Below are 18675 nucleotides of genomic sequence, written 5' to 3'. Positions count from 1 at the left end.
TTTTTCTGCTTTAGCTTTTATCCTTTGAAAAATCAAAGTGAAGCAAATACAGTCTCAAGGGGGGATATATTTCACCCCAGCCTAAACTAGACCACAGAGGAATTTGCATCTGAGCTATCACAGCAGTGTCACTACATTCAAGGGTGAGAAATGGAAGTTTTAGGGCAGAATGACTCCTCAGACCTACACTGGAGTTGAATCTTAGAACAGGAGGAGCCATGCCCCAAATGTGCCTGTACCTCCTTGTGGACAATGCCTGGCCCCATGTTTCATCAGGTGAATCCCATGCTTAGCACATTTTGAAACACTTTCCAAAAACTTTCCTTAAAGATGCGTGGGCAAAATTTTCCTTACCTTTCTCTCACCAGAAGTAAAAAAACAAAAACAAAAAATCTCTGAAATAAATCACATGGCTGATTCTGTGAATTCTGTAATTAAAGCATTGAAGTGGTGAAAGAGGCAGGATTTTTGTAAACCTTGGGCAATCTCCACCAAACAGTTGTTCCACGATGTAAGAGGAAACAAAGTGCTTACAGATTTTGGGAATGACTGAAATGGTGAGCCCTGCCAACATCAGCAGGTGAGCCTGCAGGCACACAACCAAAAACTTCTATTCTGTGCAGAGCAGGAGGAGTATCTTGGAGGAGGTAAAGGCTCTTTGAAATGCAACCAGAAAATCATTCCCAAAAGAAATTTTCGAGCTTAGCTACTTAAATAGAGCTTAGCTCCAAAATCCCTGGTTAGCTCCTTAATTCTGCTTTCCTGGAGTTAATGTTAAAATAAATCTTCTAACTTGTATCAGAAATCTTTATTTCTTGGTAAACAATTAATACAATAAAGCTGCAGAGCTATGGAGCTACATGTCAAAACAAGCAAATGACAAAAAACAAAACAAAAAACAGCAACATTTCTGATTTATCACGACTTTAAAAGCAGAATTTAGAGTTGTATTCAATTATGTAGATACACACAGGAGTAAAGGGCTTTCCTTCTGCAGCAGCTACCTAGATCCCAGGTCCAGATACAAGCAGAGCCCAGTTAATACATGACCCTGCACCACTGGAAGTAATGGGAGTAGCGACTTCAGTGAGCAAAGATTTCAGTCCTTACAGCAAAATGAAAGCAAGCAGGTTTCTTAGTGCATTTTCCAAAAGTACCCCTAAATTTATTGCTTGGGATTTATCTTCTGGTTTTTTACCAGGGGCATGGAGAAACTTTCCTTTTTTTTTCCTCTAACACAAATGTCAATAAGCTGTAACATTATAAATAAAATTCCAGTGAACTGTTTATGGCACAACCCTACAGTGCAGCACATGACAAACAGTAAATAACTGAGGTTATAAAGAGAAGAGAAGGGTGATTACAAAATATTTCTTTCAGATAGAAGGGGGATGTGGCATCTTGAACTACTTATTTGTTAGTGCATGACTGTGCCCAAAAAAGAGAAAAAAGACAGCATCATGAAATATTATAATTTTCACTCACGTAGAGAAGGTGGGCAGAGGACAAAATGGGAATTTGTGCTACTCCCATCACCATCACTTCAGTGAGCATCTGATCAGATGATTTCATTTCCTCATCTCCTTTGTAAGCCTTCCCTTCCTTTGTGAGCAAAAGGGATCACACAGGACTCCAAGCTTCCCTTGAAAGTGCTCCACAAACAATTTCCTCTGCTGGACTCTGACTCAGAGCTTATACAGCTCTGACGGAAGATTTGATTTAAATGGCTTGTACCCAACATCTGCTTCCCAGATATATATACATCACATTAAAATAAAATATTTTAAAAAATGAAACAAAAGAAGACCACTGGGACATCTAATTACAGTTCATATGCCAGAACCCACATCAGAGAGGTGTATGAGGCTGTCAGGTCACCCACCACCCCCTGCCCTGGCTCTGGCTCAGCTCCTTCCTTTCACAAGTTGCCTCTCACATCATGGAGACTTTCAGGTGTTCCCACAGGGAAACCTGCAGACATATCCCAGACCTTGTACAGCATTAAAGTAGCTGGTTAATTAATTAAGAAAAAAAAAATTAAAAGCTGATTAATTAAACGGTGGCAGAACTTTAATAAAACCTTAGAATAAAAGCCAAATAGATGCAATTCTGCGAGTCAGTGCAATGGGTGATAGAGATGACTAAGTGAAAGGAGTGAAAATGGTGGAAATTTTACAAAATATATACCTACAGTAGATACATGTATAACTTAATACCATACCCATGCCACTGTATTATTCTACTATGGGTTTTCATTCACTACAACAATGACAGCATTCTCCACATTTAATTGTCTTCTGAGTGCATAACAAGGGGGGAAATGCCAGGTCCCAGGGTTAGTTCTTCTGTCATTACTTGCTGGGAATTTGCATTGTAGTTTAACACTGGTTGCAGCCAGGATTTAGTTCTGGGAATTATTTTCTCCATGTCAGCCACCAAGATTTAAAAAAGCTAGTTAGCCACAGACTGTACTTCAGAGCCAAAGTCACACTCTTGAAAGACACCAATTTATCTTCACCTTGCATGCATCACTCAGCCTGGTGCCCAAAAACTCTCCTTCAAATACCTCCCACAAAGGGAATGTTTGCAGTACAGCACTGCAGGTGTGAACATGGCTGCACCAGCTTAATCAGCTTTTATTTGCTTTCAATTTACAGGCATTGCAATTTTAGTTTCTATTAATTGCAGTGATACAAAGAAGTTCCTGACAGTGCTGAAATAGATCGATAATAGCAATTAAAAGAAAATTACAATTACAAGGAGTCCGTGCTTTATGTGCCCTGCATAGATCACTAAATTTTAAAGGCCACTGGGTCATGTAGTCTTACATTATTAAACAACAGGCACAGAACTTTGGTTTAGGTCATTTGAATTTCTCTGCTTTCATTTCCAGCCACTGGCTTGCAAAAATTAATTTCTGCAGAAAGGATGATCTTTTATACAACTCATCTGAAAACCATCTGGACCCCACCCTGACTTTGCGTCCCTTTCTTCACAGTTCATGATTTGTCATTTCAGGACCATGTTGCTGGCACAGAGGAGATCTAGCTTCTAGGTATTATTTCATGACTCAGAAATTCATGAATCTCAGTTAAAATTCCCAGAAAAAAAATCATATGTTTCAAAATAATAAGAGGCTTTCTCAGCTGAGTTTAACCCTTAATTTGTGGAAGAATTTTCCATTTGGCCAAAAGCTTGTCTATCCATCTAGTTTGAGGAATATTTACTCAAAATACTTACTTCCAGAGGCTCAAATGCATGTGAAGAAAAGAACCAAACACCTGCCCAACATCCTGGTGTCCTGGTATGTCAATCAATGTATTTGGTCCCGAAGGGAGATTTTAGCATAGTTTGACCATACCTGATCAGCATCCTTGCATCCTGCAAATTTGCTGACAATTTCACCATAATATAAATTTGATAATTCTGACTTGTATGGAAAAAATGGTTACAAACAATTGTTTGGTAGCCCAGAGAGAGGTTGGATATTTCTCTCTCCAACAGGCAGAACATAAAAAGGCTAAGTCTCAAGGTAACATAATTTTCCAGCTTCAAAAGCAGGGAGTCGTGATTTTATAAATTTTATAAACTGGGCCATACAGGAGTGGAAGAGTTGTTACATGCAGGTCATTACTCAGGGAAAAGAAAATTAGAAGCACTACAAGCAACATGGAACTTCAAGACAAAAATCTAATTTCCAGTCTCTACACACTTCACATCCTAATACCTACAGGAACCTGATGGGACCAAAATCTTTGGATCCAAACACGATATTCCCCTTTAATCCAAAGTTTAGTGTATTTTTATTATTTTTTTTAACTAAATCTGAAGTTTCAGAGAACCCTTATACTAAAAAAAAAAATTTCAGCCACGTTTCAGAGACTCTGAGCACACACACTCTGTTCTGGTTTGTTGCTTGAAAACTGCCTGGATTCCCCAGTATGTACTATGCTGTCCCCTGTCTCACTTATGTAAAGGAAAGTTTTTCTGTATGGTTTTGATTCAGCCAAAACGTATTTCAGTGCAGGATATGCTGCCTAATTAGAGAAGATATCATGCATTTTTCTGATTTTCTGGGACTATCATCCTAGCAAGTTTCCTAAATCAAATGTCCCACTAAGGATTCCACTTTCCTCCCCATTAGTTCATTTTTCTCCAGCCTATTTTACCTTGTTTTCCTGCCCTTTCAATACCACTTAGGCACTTAATTCCTCATCCATCACATAACTTAGATGTCAACAAGGTGTTTCTCATTATGTTACTTTCCCCCTCCCTCTCACACATCCCAATCCTCCTGAGCAGACTCCAACAGCCTGGCTCTGTAACTCCAGGCTTGGAAACCAACAGCTCTAATTCTGCCTCAAATCATCTTAATCCCCCCCAGGTCTCAATTTGTGTGTCAGAATCCTCTCCATCAAATCCTTCTAACAAGGCTCTACATGTAGTCAGCAACAAAAACTTTGATTTGCAGTCATGATTGCCTCAGGTGGGAACTCCAGCCTTCACCTGAAGCTGTCTGTGAGGGCAATGACACAGTTCCTACCTTGGATGCATTTGAAGGACTAAAACCCTTGGTAAAAAACCACACATTTCCTTTTATCAGCCTTTTTTTTTAATCTTCCAATTTATTTCCTTAATTTTGGCATCATAAAAAACACTCCAGTGCTTAAGGCATCTTAGTTCATTTCAAGCACCTGTATCACATAGAGCAGTCTACAGATACAACAGAGAGACAAAATCCCAACCCTCCTTGGCCATATCCTTCTTCATGAGTGAGAGATTTGCCCATAGGGAGGAAATGAAACCCCCCCCAATGGTGCTCCCCCTTCTCATCCAGCTCCTTAACAACTAGTAAAAAAGCATTTGATGCTTTATGTGGAAACAAGGGTCAGATGTAGGAAAAACAAGGGAAATTTGGGAAGTCACCTTTCACTCAGCTGGCATTTAGGGCTGTTCACTCTGATTTGGGTCCATCCCTCACCACCATACCAAGAACTCAAAGAGCACCAGGACCTGCACCCAAGGTCTTTATTGCTAAGCTCATTTTCTGCAACTTTATCTGAAATGCCACAATCATCAACTTTAAGACTTTTATCCAACACCCAGGGCCAAGACAAAGAGCTAAAACCTTGCAGAATCAAGACCTAAAAGAACTCTTCTCTCTCCTGCTTGCCTTAAGAAGGAAACACCCACTATCTAATGAGAAACATTGCTTTTAATCAGAGTATCTCTCCCAAATTAAGATTATGGATTTCCTTATTCTTTACCTGTGAGCAGTGTTTGAACACCCTGCTGCTGGGGGGCCAAAAAGTTAAATCCCAGGCAAGAAGCACCAGCTAAAATAAATGTTAAAAACCAAATGAAGATAAAGAGCATTAATAACTGCAACCACCCAGAACACACCAACCAGCTTGAAAGACTTAAATGTCACAAATGAAGACATATCACAAAAAAAATAACAAGATCTTCCCTGAAGGACAGGGAAAAGAGAAAATGTGGACCCAGGGAGGAAAGGCTGACTGTTTACATACCTGTTTTCAAAATCACTTAAATTCTTTTCAGACACTAGGGAAAGATGGAGATGGAGGGGAGGGAAATCAAACAAATACAAACCTGCTGGAGGCTCCAGAGCCATAACACAGCTCTTCATGACAAGGGAATCTTACTGTTGTCTCCTTTATTAAAAAGGAGTTAATGTTTCATTTGTTTGAAAGCAAATGACAGCTGCTCTAGGATCACTGGAGTTCATGATACCTTGCTATGGTTATTACATTTTGATTAAAGTTTGTCACTTTAGGTGTATCTCAATTATAATGCTCTGTGTCAAGATTCTCTTCCCTGTCACAAATATTGCAGATGGTTTTGGATGACACTCAAGCCATTCTAAAACCCCCATCTCTAAAATAAAAATCCACACATGGTGCTGGAACCCTCAGACCCCTCTTCACCAACACAGGAATGTCTTGCTGGTAAATCCCAGCAGCTCAAGGCCACCCCCTTGTATTTGCACAGAACATGAGCTGCCTCACTGGGTGATGCCTCAGGTTTTAGCTTTTATATTTTTGAGATTCTGTGCCACTTTAGTGTTTAGTTCTGAGCTTCTTATTAAGGGATGGTGAGCTCTCTTCACAGAATAGAGAGACAAAACAATTCCTTCTCTAGCTGGGGACCAAGGACAAATGATCCGAATCTCAGGCCCAAGAGCACAAACAACATGGACTGAAGAGAGAAAAACAAGAAGGATGGGAATTCACGGGCTGGAGCTGTAATTGGACAATTAACTCCAATATGCAAATGGAGCAGAACTTATAAAAGTGAGAGACCCTATGACCAGTTGTCCATTTTGTGACCATTTTGGGTTCATTTTGGGTGTAGCCCTGGTTGGGCTGTTGTGCTGCCCAAGATGGATCCACTGAGGCCTTTTAATAAATCCCTACTTTATTCTTTAACTCTGTCTAGTCTCTAGGTCAGCCTTCACAAGGCATCAGGGAAGAAGCTTCTAAACGAATCCTTAATTAAAACAACCCTTTTGAGACAGACTACAGCCACTCACCTCATCCACATTCTCAAAGGCATTGATGATGTCATATGGTAAACAGGACAGAAGATCAATCACAAACCACGTCTTCAGGTAGTTCATCCTTATGAGCTTGGGATCAGATATAACCTCTCCCCCAGGGCCAACAAAGGTGGTGTGAAAGTTCAAAACAATGTCCACCAGAAAAATAACATCCACGACACTGTCCAGCACCAGCCAGGCAATGTTGTTCTGCTTTGTCTTGAAGGACACGTTATATGGAACCATGATTGCTGTGTAGAAGGTTAGAATTAAGATGACCCAGTCCCAGGTGGTCTTAAAAGCACAATAGTGGAGTATAATGTGTGGTGGAGTCTTTGGAGCTTCTTGCTTGTACTGAGGAAGAATATCAGATCCCAGCTGGAGAACCTGTAAGAGGCAGAGAGGAAAATGTTACAGTTTTTAGTCAATAGGATCCAGAGAGGGGTCTTACAGATTTCTGTGAGGAGCAGCAGAGATGGGACTGTGCTTGTTGGACATTGCAAGGCAACCCACAGTTTCTAAATAATCTGATTTATTTAGGACATGTAGAGGCAGCTATCACTCAATGAAAGGGAGCAGCATGGCATCTGAGGATATTCCTGCAAAAAGGAAGGTCTTTGCAGATGGACTGAGGGGAAACCATGCCAACAGCAAGGGAAGAGAGGCTCCATACAGAGGTTTTGGGTACTGCCACACCAGCAGATGGTTTGCAGTTATGAACATAGAATCATAGAATGGTTAAGGTAGGAAGGGACCTAAAAGATGATCTATCTCCAACCCTCCTGCCATGGGCAGGGAATCTTCCACTACATCAGGTTGTTCCAAGCCCTATACAGCCTGGCCTTGAACATTTTCAGGGATGGGGCAGCCACAGCTTCTCTGGCAACCTGCTCCTGTGCCTCACCAGCCTCACAGAAAGGAGTTTCTTCCTAACAGGTAATCTAAACATGAACACTCATTCAGATTTGTAATAGTTACAAGACTAATTCTTTGTGCCTGACCTCTTTTTTAAATCACCGCTGAGCTAGAGCAACACCCTATCAAAGGTGACCCCAGCCTTGCTGGCTGATCCCTAAAATGAGGCATCATGTGCACAACCTCTGCCTAAAACCCTGCCAATATCACACTTCCTTCATATTTTCTTCAAAAAGTTGTTGCTCCCACAAGCTCAATATCACTAGTGGGTTCTCCTTTATTTCCTGTAATTACTTCTCATTTTTTCTGCATAGGACTATAATCTCCTGCATGCTCACTGCTGTAAAATAGTGGAACTGGAAACACTGCAAAAACCAAGCCAAATTCACTTAAGGCATTCCCAGCTAATCTAATTACCTCTTATCTCAGTCCAACACAAGAGACAAAAGCACAAAGGAATGCACACATGGCAATTTATTGCACTGACAACTGAAAGATGCATTTGGGGATCCATCTGGGGATCTGAAGTCTGTATGGGATAAAATAAGTAATTACAACAACTTTAAAACTCATTTCAGCCCTACACCTGCCCCATACTGGGTGATGCACCATATTTTCAGGATTGAAAACAGCAGCCTCAGATGTATAAAGTTGATGAAACACAGGATCTTTCGTCAATGGAGAGGAGTAAATGGCTCTGAATAAACTGTATAATAACTAAGAATATGAACTCAAGCACCACAAATTGGGATTCTCCATTAATTCTTTGCAGTCTTGTATTTTAGATGCTTTTAAGAGAAAGCTTTTGCTGAGATCAGACAGTAAAAGTCTGGCTCTGCTGAAAATCTGTTCTCCAGGAAACACCAAGGGACAACTACAGCAGCCTCCCTCATTCTGTGATGGGGGATATGACTTCCCAAGATGTCAAATCTGGGCCAATGTCAGGCTGAAGGGATGCAAACCTGCTCCTGCCTACCTGGTCCCACTCTCCCTCAGCCCATATTTAGCAATCAGGATCTGTAGGGAAAGTCAGTGGAGCTGACACAATGAAAAACTAACTTGTTACATTAATTAGCCAATTCTTTTCTACAGGATCAGCAGAATTGCACAGATTTATCCCATGGCCAGAAAAGCACTGCACCCACCACATAGGCAGCAGTGAGAGAGCAGCAGAGACCTCCAGGAGCCCATGGCTGCTCCCTTTGCCAACAGCCTCATGTCACACCAGCCCCAGTGTAACCCAGAGCCCTCTGTGGAGTGGTGTGGTCCCAATGGCACTTGCCAGAGACAAGCACAGATGCCAAACCCCTGGTGAGACCTATAAACCATCAAACTCCAGGTGTCCCTCTCCCAGTGCCCAGGACAGACTCACTGTCAGCACTTCTACACTCCTACAACCACTGCAGCACACTGAACTTGTTGGTGGATCCATGGGGTTTTCCCTGGAATTAAAGCAGCAATCAACACAGTCATTTTCTCACAGCAGCGTTGTGAAAATTTCTTTCAAAGTGAAAATTTCCACCTGCACTTAACATACCATTTTGGCTTTGCCTCGTAATTTGGTTGTTATCTCCAGATATCTCTTTGGACACATTAGTGCCCAACACTTTGCTGATAAATCAGCACTGGGACTTCTTTCCCTGGTTTCTTCAGGCCTGTTTGTTCCTTGCCTTGTTCACTGGGGCAGGAGCTGGAAATGTCCTCACCAGAGCTGGAAAAATAAACTACTTAGGGCTCAAGCAGAATGTGATTAGCATATGCTTGATAGTTCCCTGTGCCTCTGGTGGTGGAGTGCTTGGGAGCTCCCACGATACTGTAAAAGCATAATTATTATTCTTAACATAATCTCATGCTGAGTTTGACATGGTGAGTGGGTGGCAAGCGGCTGTGGAGACCACTGAACTATAATGATTATTTCTTTCATGCTGCATGGATTTTTAATCACCAAAGAATACACAATATCTTGTTAGTCAGCTGCATTCACCACAGACTGTCTGAATTATTCCTGTGTACAGCTAATAAAAATGACTGGTAACTGTTAAGTCTGATAAGGTGAGCAGCACATTCTGCAAAGGATGAGCCATGGAAGTAATGCTCCTCCTCAGAAACAGAAATATGGAAAATGGGGCCTGTACAGCAATGGTGAACCCCCCTCAGTCTGCCTTCCTCACAGCACTTTGCCCACAAAGCTCTTTCCATCCATAAACTACTTTCAAGAGAGGAGTTTGCACACTCTGCAAGCAACTACTCCTGAGTACAACCTCATCCCAGCTATTCCTGAGCACACCTACTCCCTTACCTGAGGTTTTGCTGCTGCCTGATCTAAATCTCCCTTGCCATTTTTTTTTCCTCTAGCTATAGTGCTCCTAGTGAACAATTTCCAAGAATGGCTGTAACTGGATTTACAGGACACTGAAACATCATGATTTTGAAAAGCATGAGGTGTCAGTAATCCAGCATTTATGCAAGCTATTGGTATGGGATCATTCAAGGGAAAATGCCACACTGCCAACACCTGAAAACTGTGGGTTTTCATTACGATAATTTGAGATTTTTATTATCAAAGTTTTCTAAAACCAGAAAGGTAATGAAACCAAAAAATCAAACATTTAAAGCTGCTATCACTTCTACAGGATAAGTTCTCTGGCAAAAGGGCTGTCTTTTTCAGTAGCTCATATACTTTGACCCTGTATTTTTGACCAATTTATTTTTCATTACCAGTGGACATGAAGATGAAGGCAGTACCTCTGTTTCATAAGTTAACCTGAAGGTATTCACTTGTTGCACCACCTGCACTGTTAAGGAGACATTTGCAACCTGCCAAAGAGTTCATTTCATCAGTTCTGAAGATAAAAGTGATGAGGGAAATATTGGAGGAATGGCTTTGCAGGAAAGTCAAGATCAGGGTATATATACAGTCCACGGGGACCCAGACTGGGATGATTCCAAAGAGGTTTCTCAAACAATCCCATTTTTCTGGGAGAGGGATTCAAGGACATCAATCCTGGTTCCATGTTCCAGCACAGTAGAGAAGTACACTGTGCACCCCAAGTTAAGGAACACCCAGGAAGCTGAGGACTGTGTGCACAGAAAGAGTGTCATTTAAGTAAAAGGGTTTTTATGACCTGTCCTAAACACGTGAGCTTGACACGTGATGCTGCTTTACGACAAGTAGAGGCAAGGCTGAAAAAATTAGAGTCAGGAATATTTTCCTCTAACATCCTTTGCCAATAGGAATCAGGGTGGGTTTTCTTCCCCCCACCTCCCCAGGAAAGGAGCAGGCTGGTGTCCACCCCACTGTCCTGGTTCAGGGCAAATTTAGGAGAGAACCCCCCAAAGGGGCTCCTCTAGGAAAGCAGATTCAATCGGCCCCTTTCCACAGCTGCTCCGGGAGAAAAATACCTCCTTGGAGAAAAGTGGAAAAAAACCTGTTTATTAAACAATAAAACCTAAACAATATTAAACAATAAAACCCATTGCTGCTCCAAAAGAGGTGACAAACTGGGAAAGTCCCTCCCCATGGTGCAGTTCAGCTCACTCAGTCTCTTATCAGCCCCTCCAGTGCTGGAAATGCCGCAGCCCAGGCCTGGCCTAGTGGGCCTCAGGTGGAGCTGCCCGTGCTCTGCTGGGTGTTCAGGCCAGAGCAGGTTTGAACAGGCCCAAAGAAAAGGGAAAAAAACCCCAGTCCAAGGAACTTCTTTGCCTCAGCTAGCTAAACTAACTAAAACAAAGGAGAAAGGAGAGCTCTGTCCCACTGTCTGTCCATCCACAGACAACACAGTCCAGGAGCAGGAATGTGGAGGAGTGAGTGCAGTGTCTGAAAACAAACTGCAGCTTCTCCTCTCCCCCCTTCACTCTCTGGAACAAGTCTTAAAGGTGCAAATCTTATTATTCAGCATCAACAGGACAAGATGATGGGGGATAAAAGCATCATAGAGTCAGCCCAGGACAGGCACTTACTTCGGCCAAGCGGGAGTGCTTGTGCACCACCTCAGCCTTGTTCATGGGCGTCAGCTGCTGCAGCACGCTGCGGCTGTTGGTCAGCGCCCGCGTCAGCCGGGCAAACTTGGTCCAGCCTGCAGGAAAAGAAGGGAACCGGGTCAGAAATCACATCAGAACTACTCAGGCATCATCCAGTGCTAGTTAAGATCCTTTCTGCTCAGTGATATTCAGTCTCAGACATGAATGGTTTCTCTATATTGCCACAGAGAAAGAGCAGCTTCAGGCTCCGGGCTTAAAGAGCTTGTAAAAGAGGGAAAATGCTGCTCCTTCAAGGCAGCACAGGTAAATGTGAAAGGAATCAAAACATTCTTTCTTCTGCCTTCTGGAGACATTGTGTTAGAGGGGTGACATCCCATTTTCAGCCTTCTGGGGACATTCTCTGCTGCTGAAATTTAATTCTAAGCCACTGAAGTTCAGGCAGAAGCTTCCCAAGCCTGCAAATCCTGCTGAAGGAAAATCCTTCCCAGCTACAGAAAGGCTCCTGCTGATTCAGGACCACTGGAGCAGCCCCAGAAGTCTGATCCTTAAGTCTTTACTGGTTTTTGCCCCAGCTAGACTTCAGGGACAAAAATAAACTGGAAAAAAATTAAAAAGACTGTACCAGCAGCAATGCTTCAAACTAAAAAAAAAAAAAAAAAATCATTAAGCATTTGAATTCAGTTTAAGAACTTGATTTCAAATGGCATTAAGAAATACATTTAGCTATTATACTAATGATAAACATCTGCTTTAATTGTAGCCTGGGACCCACACAGTGAGATGCCCCTGAGGAACATTTTCCTGCAACACCTGACAAGGAGCACTTTGTTACTGACAGCAGCACCAGCCCAGGGACATGTCAGCAAGTCATTCCTGCTGGAAAAACACCCCAGTGTTTGTGATGGTGTGGATGCATCAGTTGATGGGGCAGATGGGTACAGCAAAGAAAACACCAGGATTTTCAGCAGCATAGCACCTCAGTATTAAGCAGAAAAATTGAAAATCCAAGTATCTTTAGGAAGGAAATATATTCCCAAGGACATGGAAGGAGATGCTGAACATTCATTTTAGCCAGGTATAATGTCATTGTTTTATCAGAGAGTTATGGATAAAATATCAAACAAGTTACAGACAGAAAAGGGGTTCAGGAGAAGGTTTAACTTCTATTTAATTTGAATACTGAGTAGGTGAAAATTAGGAAAAACATTCATATTTGAGAAAGGAAACATAGCATTTCTACGTTAGAATCATCTCAGAACCACAGCATGGCTTGGGTTGGAAGGGACCTTAAAGACCATCTCATTCCAACTTCCTGCCATGGACAGGGACATCTTCCACCACACCAGGTTCCTCCATGCCCCATCCAACCTGGCCCTGAACACTCCCAGGGATGGGGCACCCACAGCTGCTCTGGGCAACCTGTGCCAGTGCTAGGCTTATTTTTAAATGCTTTATATTTTAAATGCTTTAAATTCCAAGTCAGGGACTTGGAATGTTAAGGGAAGCCCTGAGGGAGACGAAATATCAAGCAGGGAAGAGAAAAGACAGCAAAACTTCAAGAAAAAATGATGCACAAACTTGGCTTTGCCATTTACCACATACATATCGCATTCACATAAATGTAAATCCATTGTTCATCATTTCACAATCAGAACAGCTTAAAATACCATGACACGCCACCAGCACTGCACAAACATTTGTGTCTGGCTATTTATACATGACCTCAAAAATGCACATAAAAAATTCACTGGGAAAAGGTAAAAAATAGAAGCATTTTATTAACTTTTCAAATGTAAACTTTAAATGTGAGGTTTGGATATGTCTCATGCTTCTGGAGATTACAGGGATATTCAATTAGGAATATGCACTTTCTCTATTTAACAAGTTCAAGGCAGAATACAGTGATCTGTGAACTATTAATTTCTATTTAAAAAGTCCTTGCACTTTTCCTTCTCCTAATTGTCTCTAAAACTGCAGAAGCTTTAAGACAGAAGTCAGAACTGTTCTTTATTTTTCTAAACCAGCAATTTCAAGTGAGCCTGGTAACAGCATTGTGACAGCTCTGCCCCAGCATTTCTAGTAATTGCTGGAGGCCACATTGCATGCAGGTGATTTATTTTGGGTCACTGCACACACACAGCAAGAACCAGGGAAAAAGAACAGCTCTCCTCGAGGAAGGTGTTCATTCACTTCCAGTCCTGGGCAGGTACTCACAGGTACCAGCATGTACTCAGTCATGGTCCTCTTCCCCTGGAAAAATATTTCCCTGTGGTCCAGAAGGACAAATATGGTCCAGCCAACCTTTGTCATCCTGCCTCACAGCTAGTACAAGAGTGATGGAAAAGTGCTCAGCAAAAACAAAACCACCACAGACAAACTGCTGGGTGCAGCCCAAGTCACTCTCATTTGTCAAATCCCAGTGTTGTCACTACTCCAGCTCCATGCAGTAGTGACAGGGCCATGGGGATGTCCAGCAGGGAGAAGTGAAAAGCCCTGTACCTAAGGAGGTACAACCCCATGGACAATATATGCTGAGAAGTGGTTTGGCAGAAAATGGTGTGGGAATTCCCAGAGGACTGAGCTGAATGTGTCCATGGTGGAAATCCTTGGCTGAGTGAGACACAGAACTGCCAGCAGGTCCAGGAGGGTGATCCCTCCCATCTCCTCCTCACTGCTCAGGCCAGTTCCTGCAGTGAGGAGGATTTGGAGAAGAGTCAGAGGCTGCCAATGACAGGAGATGCTTCATGCACTCTCTAGAAACCCTCTGTCATGGTGCTTTGCAGGCTGAGAGATCCCTCTCATAAAAATACAGGATTTAAAATACCTCTCTTATAAAAGCAGAACTGGTAAGAAATCCCTTGTCACTGTTCTAGGTAAGAAAAGCATCTGTCCTGCAATAACCATAAATGCAGAATTCCTGGGGGAGTTAGGGAAGATGGAGCAATAAGCTGCACACCAGACAACAGCAACCCTTTTGCTGTAAAAATAAGAAGAAAGGAAAAACTATGATTTTTTTCAATCCTTCTTTACCACCACATGAAATCATCAATGTCATGTGAAAGAAAGAAGCCACATATTTTAGCATTCAAGGTTACTCCTCTGCTCATCTGCTGTGACCTCTTCTTTTCACAGGACAAACCATTTCATCGTGTCCTTTCTCCACCAAGACCAAAGCTTTGCTTTGTGCCAGAGCAGACCTTCTGCAAAACCCTCCCAGCCTCATTTAGAGACTTCACATTTTCACATTTCTTTCAGCCCTGTGAAGCCCATGATTCTGGACACTGGAAGCACAGAATACACTAACATGACTTTTATCTCCAATTCAGCACCAAGTCCAGCATTATTTTACCTGCTCCAATCTACCCATCTGCAATAGTGTGAAAAAAAGTACCAAGTTCTTTTGTTTCCTATTTACAACCCCAGAGAAATAAAAACACAGCAACAGAAAGATGCTGGGTTATGAGTGGGAAGGTGAAAATGCACACAGGCTGCCTTGTGTCTGAAATAATCTGCACAGGGTACATTTCTCTCTTTCTTGACCTTGTTGTAGACTAGACAAGTTCAGAATTATATTTGAAACCAATGTGTATGTTTAAATAGACCAGGGAAAATTTGCATAGCTGCCTACTGCTGTCAATGTTTCTTCAAAAGATTCTCTCCTTTCTTTTCCTCTTTAGACAGACACTTGAAAAGAATGATAATTTTATCTCAAGTATTAGTGACCGTCTGTCCTCACAGATATTTTCAGTCTGGAAGGAGTAAAGGAGATGCACAAATAGCAGGTGCAAGAGGGGCAAAAACAAAAATGTACTTATGAGAAAATGCAACACTTTTGATCCTTTCTTCAGCTCAGCTGGATTGCATCTTTCTTCCACAGCACTGCCTGAAAAAAGCACCCTGAACTTGCACCACTGCACTCAGATTCTGGGGAATAAAAGCATCATCATCAGGTCACACACCAGATCAGGCCAGCAGCTGCTTCTCCTTACAAGCAGTTAAACTGGGTGTTTCACACAGAGACCACCTCAAATGGAAAATTCTGGAGTAGCTTATAAATAAAATTATTGTTTCCCCTGATTCTCTTTAATTACTTTCTTATCCAGGGACAAAATAAGAAGCGTTTGTTCCCTGCTTTAAAAAAAAAACCCTCGTGATCTGCATTCACTCTCAGGATCCAAAACAATGATCTCTTAAACAGAAACCTAGCAAAATATTTGCCTGTTTCTATCCATTATTCAAAGTATAATTACTGCATTCTCAGTAAACTGGAGGTTTAACAGTTACAAGAACAGGACATGAAGAAGGCAAGCATGCTGATAGACATGGGCTAAACTACTCTCTGCCTTGGCCCAGCTGTAATGCTGCCCTCCCAAGCAGGAAACTTCCTTCTTCCTCCATGCATTTTAGACACAATTAAATATTTTACATCCACTATTCTCCATGCCTCTTGCCCTAAACCACACTGCCAATTTGACAGCCCTCTGACTGTGGGTCTAACTGAGACAGAGATGACTTTGTGATGTCCTTTACACAACAGCTGAGCCAGAGGTTTCTCTGAAGAGAAATAAAAACAGGAATACCAAATTAATTTTTAAAAAAGGTATTTTTTCTAAACCTTAGATGCTGTGACACTGGTTGAAGCTGTTGATGTTGTGACAGGATTCCTGGGGGAGTGCAGGAGCACAGGGGGGAGGTAGGGAATAGTCAGGTGAAGCAGTCAGAGCACCCAAACACCTCCACAGAGCACAGAGGAGGAAAAGCTTTCCAGAAGGGTCTGATGAATTCAGTGATTTATGAATGTATAGATTCTTACACCCCTACAGAAACTACATGGCTCCTGAGGGGGAAATGGTATTTCAAGGTTAGAAGTTGATCCTTTTGTCCCTCCACCACCAGGAAGTCCAAAATATCCCACTCACAGCACATGCCTTTCCATCAGCTCCTCCTCCAATAAAATTATTATGCCCACACATCTCTCTCCCTGGGATCCCAAATCCATCCTTCTGTTTTACACTGGACTGCTGGGATGGGCACATCTGTGCAGCATCTCTGGGATGGGCACAGCTCTGGGGCAGCTGCTCTGGACAAGCCTCCCCTCCACAGCCGCACTCGCTGCTTTCTCTGTGTGCAAAATCCTTTCCAGACTCATTTAGAGGCTTCACATTTTCACATTTCTGCCAGCTGCACCCTTGCACTGCCACAGGGACCTCTCTGTGCCCTTCTGGTCACCAGCCTGCTCCCCAACAACACACCCTGCAGATGGGTCCAGCACACAAACACCCCCAGCAGCTCCAACACTGCTCCTCATCCCTGCTGCCTTCCCTGGGCAGGGAGAAACATCAGCCAGCTCCAAGACATTGATGCAGTGTATGGCAGAGCATAAAAAAAAACAAAAAACAGACTAAAATCTTTCCAAAGAAAGTGCAGCAAGAGAGGCTTCCCCAAGCAGAAGTGATGCTGGAATGGATGAGACAGAATCATTGAATCGTTTAGGTTGGAAAAGACATCTGAGACTCTTTCCTGAAGGTTATGTGGAGACAAAACCTTGGAATCAGAAGGATATCCACGCTCACAAAGCTCACAAAACAGAAAATATTTTCAAATATAACTAAATGCAAGTGATAAAACCTTTAGAACTCTCACCATAATTTAATTAGGAGTTGAAAATTTGCAGTCTCTCTGACTGGGTTTGTGCACAGTTTCAAATGCAGATCTAACCACCCAGCTAGCATCCACACTGAAAAAAAAATACTTAGTTCATAAACTACATTATGTTATTTTAAAGCTAAATTCATATATCAGAGTTTATGAAGAGTTTAAAATCTCAAGGTGAAATGTTAATGTCCTTTATGGTGCACTTGCTCTGAAAAACCTCGACATGACTAGCTGCCCCTAATAAAGCATTAATGCAACTCTACTGGGTTGCAATTAACCTTTTTGTCAGGGTTTGTCTGGTCTTAAATAATAATGACTTTTAAATCAGTATAACAGGGAACTATCCCCTACCTTAGATTACAGGGAATACACTTGGGTTAAGAATTATATTCAGTGTAAAAAAACAATTCCAGCAGTGCTTGTGTTGATTCCTGCCTGCAGGAGCACAGGGAACAGATCCCAGCCATGGGAAGATTGTTCTGATGTAATTGAGAAGCACAAAGCAGTTAACATGCAGAATGCTTAAATAATACATAATTTATGACTTACCCACAAGAGCAAAGAGCTAGCACTGCTCAGAGTTAGGAAGTGTGGAATTCAATTGGTAACACAGATCATCCTTTGGCATAAATAGTTAGCATGTATAAATCCTAACTATTTCTAGGCTCTCAAGCAGTAAAATCATGACAATGGCTGGCTGTTTGCTCTTTACTGCAGGCAAAGTATGTCTGAAAGAGTTCACTGTCTCTCTGAAAAACTTGATAATCCCAGTATTGGGTTTTTAGAGACACAGGGGAATAAACAAGATTTCTGAATAAACAGCTTAATAGTCAAACAATGTTCAATCATTCCCATGGTGCAGTAAAAATATTTCTGGACTTAGAGCCTATTAAAATGAAATTCAAAATATTGGGATAAATTTCTGGAATTAAAACTCTGTGTGTTCCACTGTCTGAAAATGCACAGCACTCCTGGGATAATTTTTACATCCAACCTCCCTTCTTGCTCAGTGTTGTCTTCCCAGTTACTATCCACCCACTGCAACTGCTGGGGAGCTCAGTATGGATGAAGAACTATTGGGTAATCTTGGGCATATCATTTTACCTCTCTGAGCTTCAGCTTCTCCTCCTTAAAATGAAGATAATGCTAATTATCTAATTTGCAAGCCATTTTGAGATCTACTGATAAGGAGAGCTAAGATTTATATAACTCTAGACTACACTAGGCATACATTTTAAAATTGCAAAATATTTTTTAATTTAATTCTCAAATAGCCTTAAATGTACAGTGCCCAACTTCTTACATTTCACTTTTCTGCAAATAAGGCAGAAATTTTATACACAAACACAGGGCCACTGGGGTATTAGTTTCCATAAGTGTAGAAAAACAGGTGCAATTTTGGGGAAGAAGAAGGGGGAAAAATACTAATTAGTGTAAATATCCGTTAACTGGCTTTTACTAGTTGGTCAGATAGCAAAGTGCTCATCCCATCACATCATCTCATTCTGGCTCTGCATTTGAATCACCCCAGAGACACAGAGTGGCCAAAGCCTCTTGCACAGCAA

At 41.9% G+C, this 18675-nt stretch overlaps 1 protein-coding gene across 1 annotated transcript in view; it reads right to left on the bottom strand.

Annotated features, from left to right (window-relative positions):
* The window catches only part of KCNH5 (potassium voltage-gated channel subfamily H member 5), a 150238-nt gene that overhangs the window by 99613 nt on the left and 31950 nt on the right, over positions 1–18675 (bottom strand). The window contains exons 5-6 of the mRNA XM_066551915.1: positions 11435–11550; positions 6554–6946 (exon numbers count right to left, since the gene is read on the bottom strand). Of these exons, the coding sequence (XP_066408012.1) occupies positions 6554–6946; positions 11435–11550 (509 nt within the window). The remainder of the gene's footprint in view (positions 1–6553; positions 6947–11434; positions 11551–18675) is intronic.

This window comes from Molothrus aeneus, chromosome 6 (assembly GCF_037042795.1).
Source record: "Molothrus aeneus isolate 106 chromosome 6, BPBGC_Maene_1.0, whole genome shotgun sequence".
In the NCBI taxonomy this organism is placed as follows: domain Eukaryota; kingdom Metazoa; phylum Chordata; class Aves; order Passeriformes; family Icteridae; genus Molothrus; species Molothrus aeneus.
The sequence above is the reverse complement of the archived record's forward strand: the minus strand, read 5'-3'. Positions and strand labels throughout refer to the sequence as shown.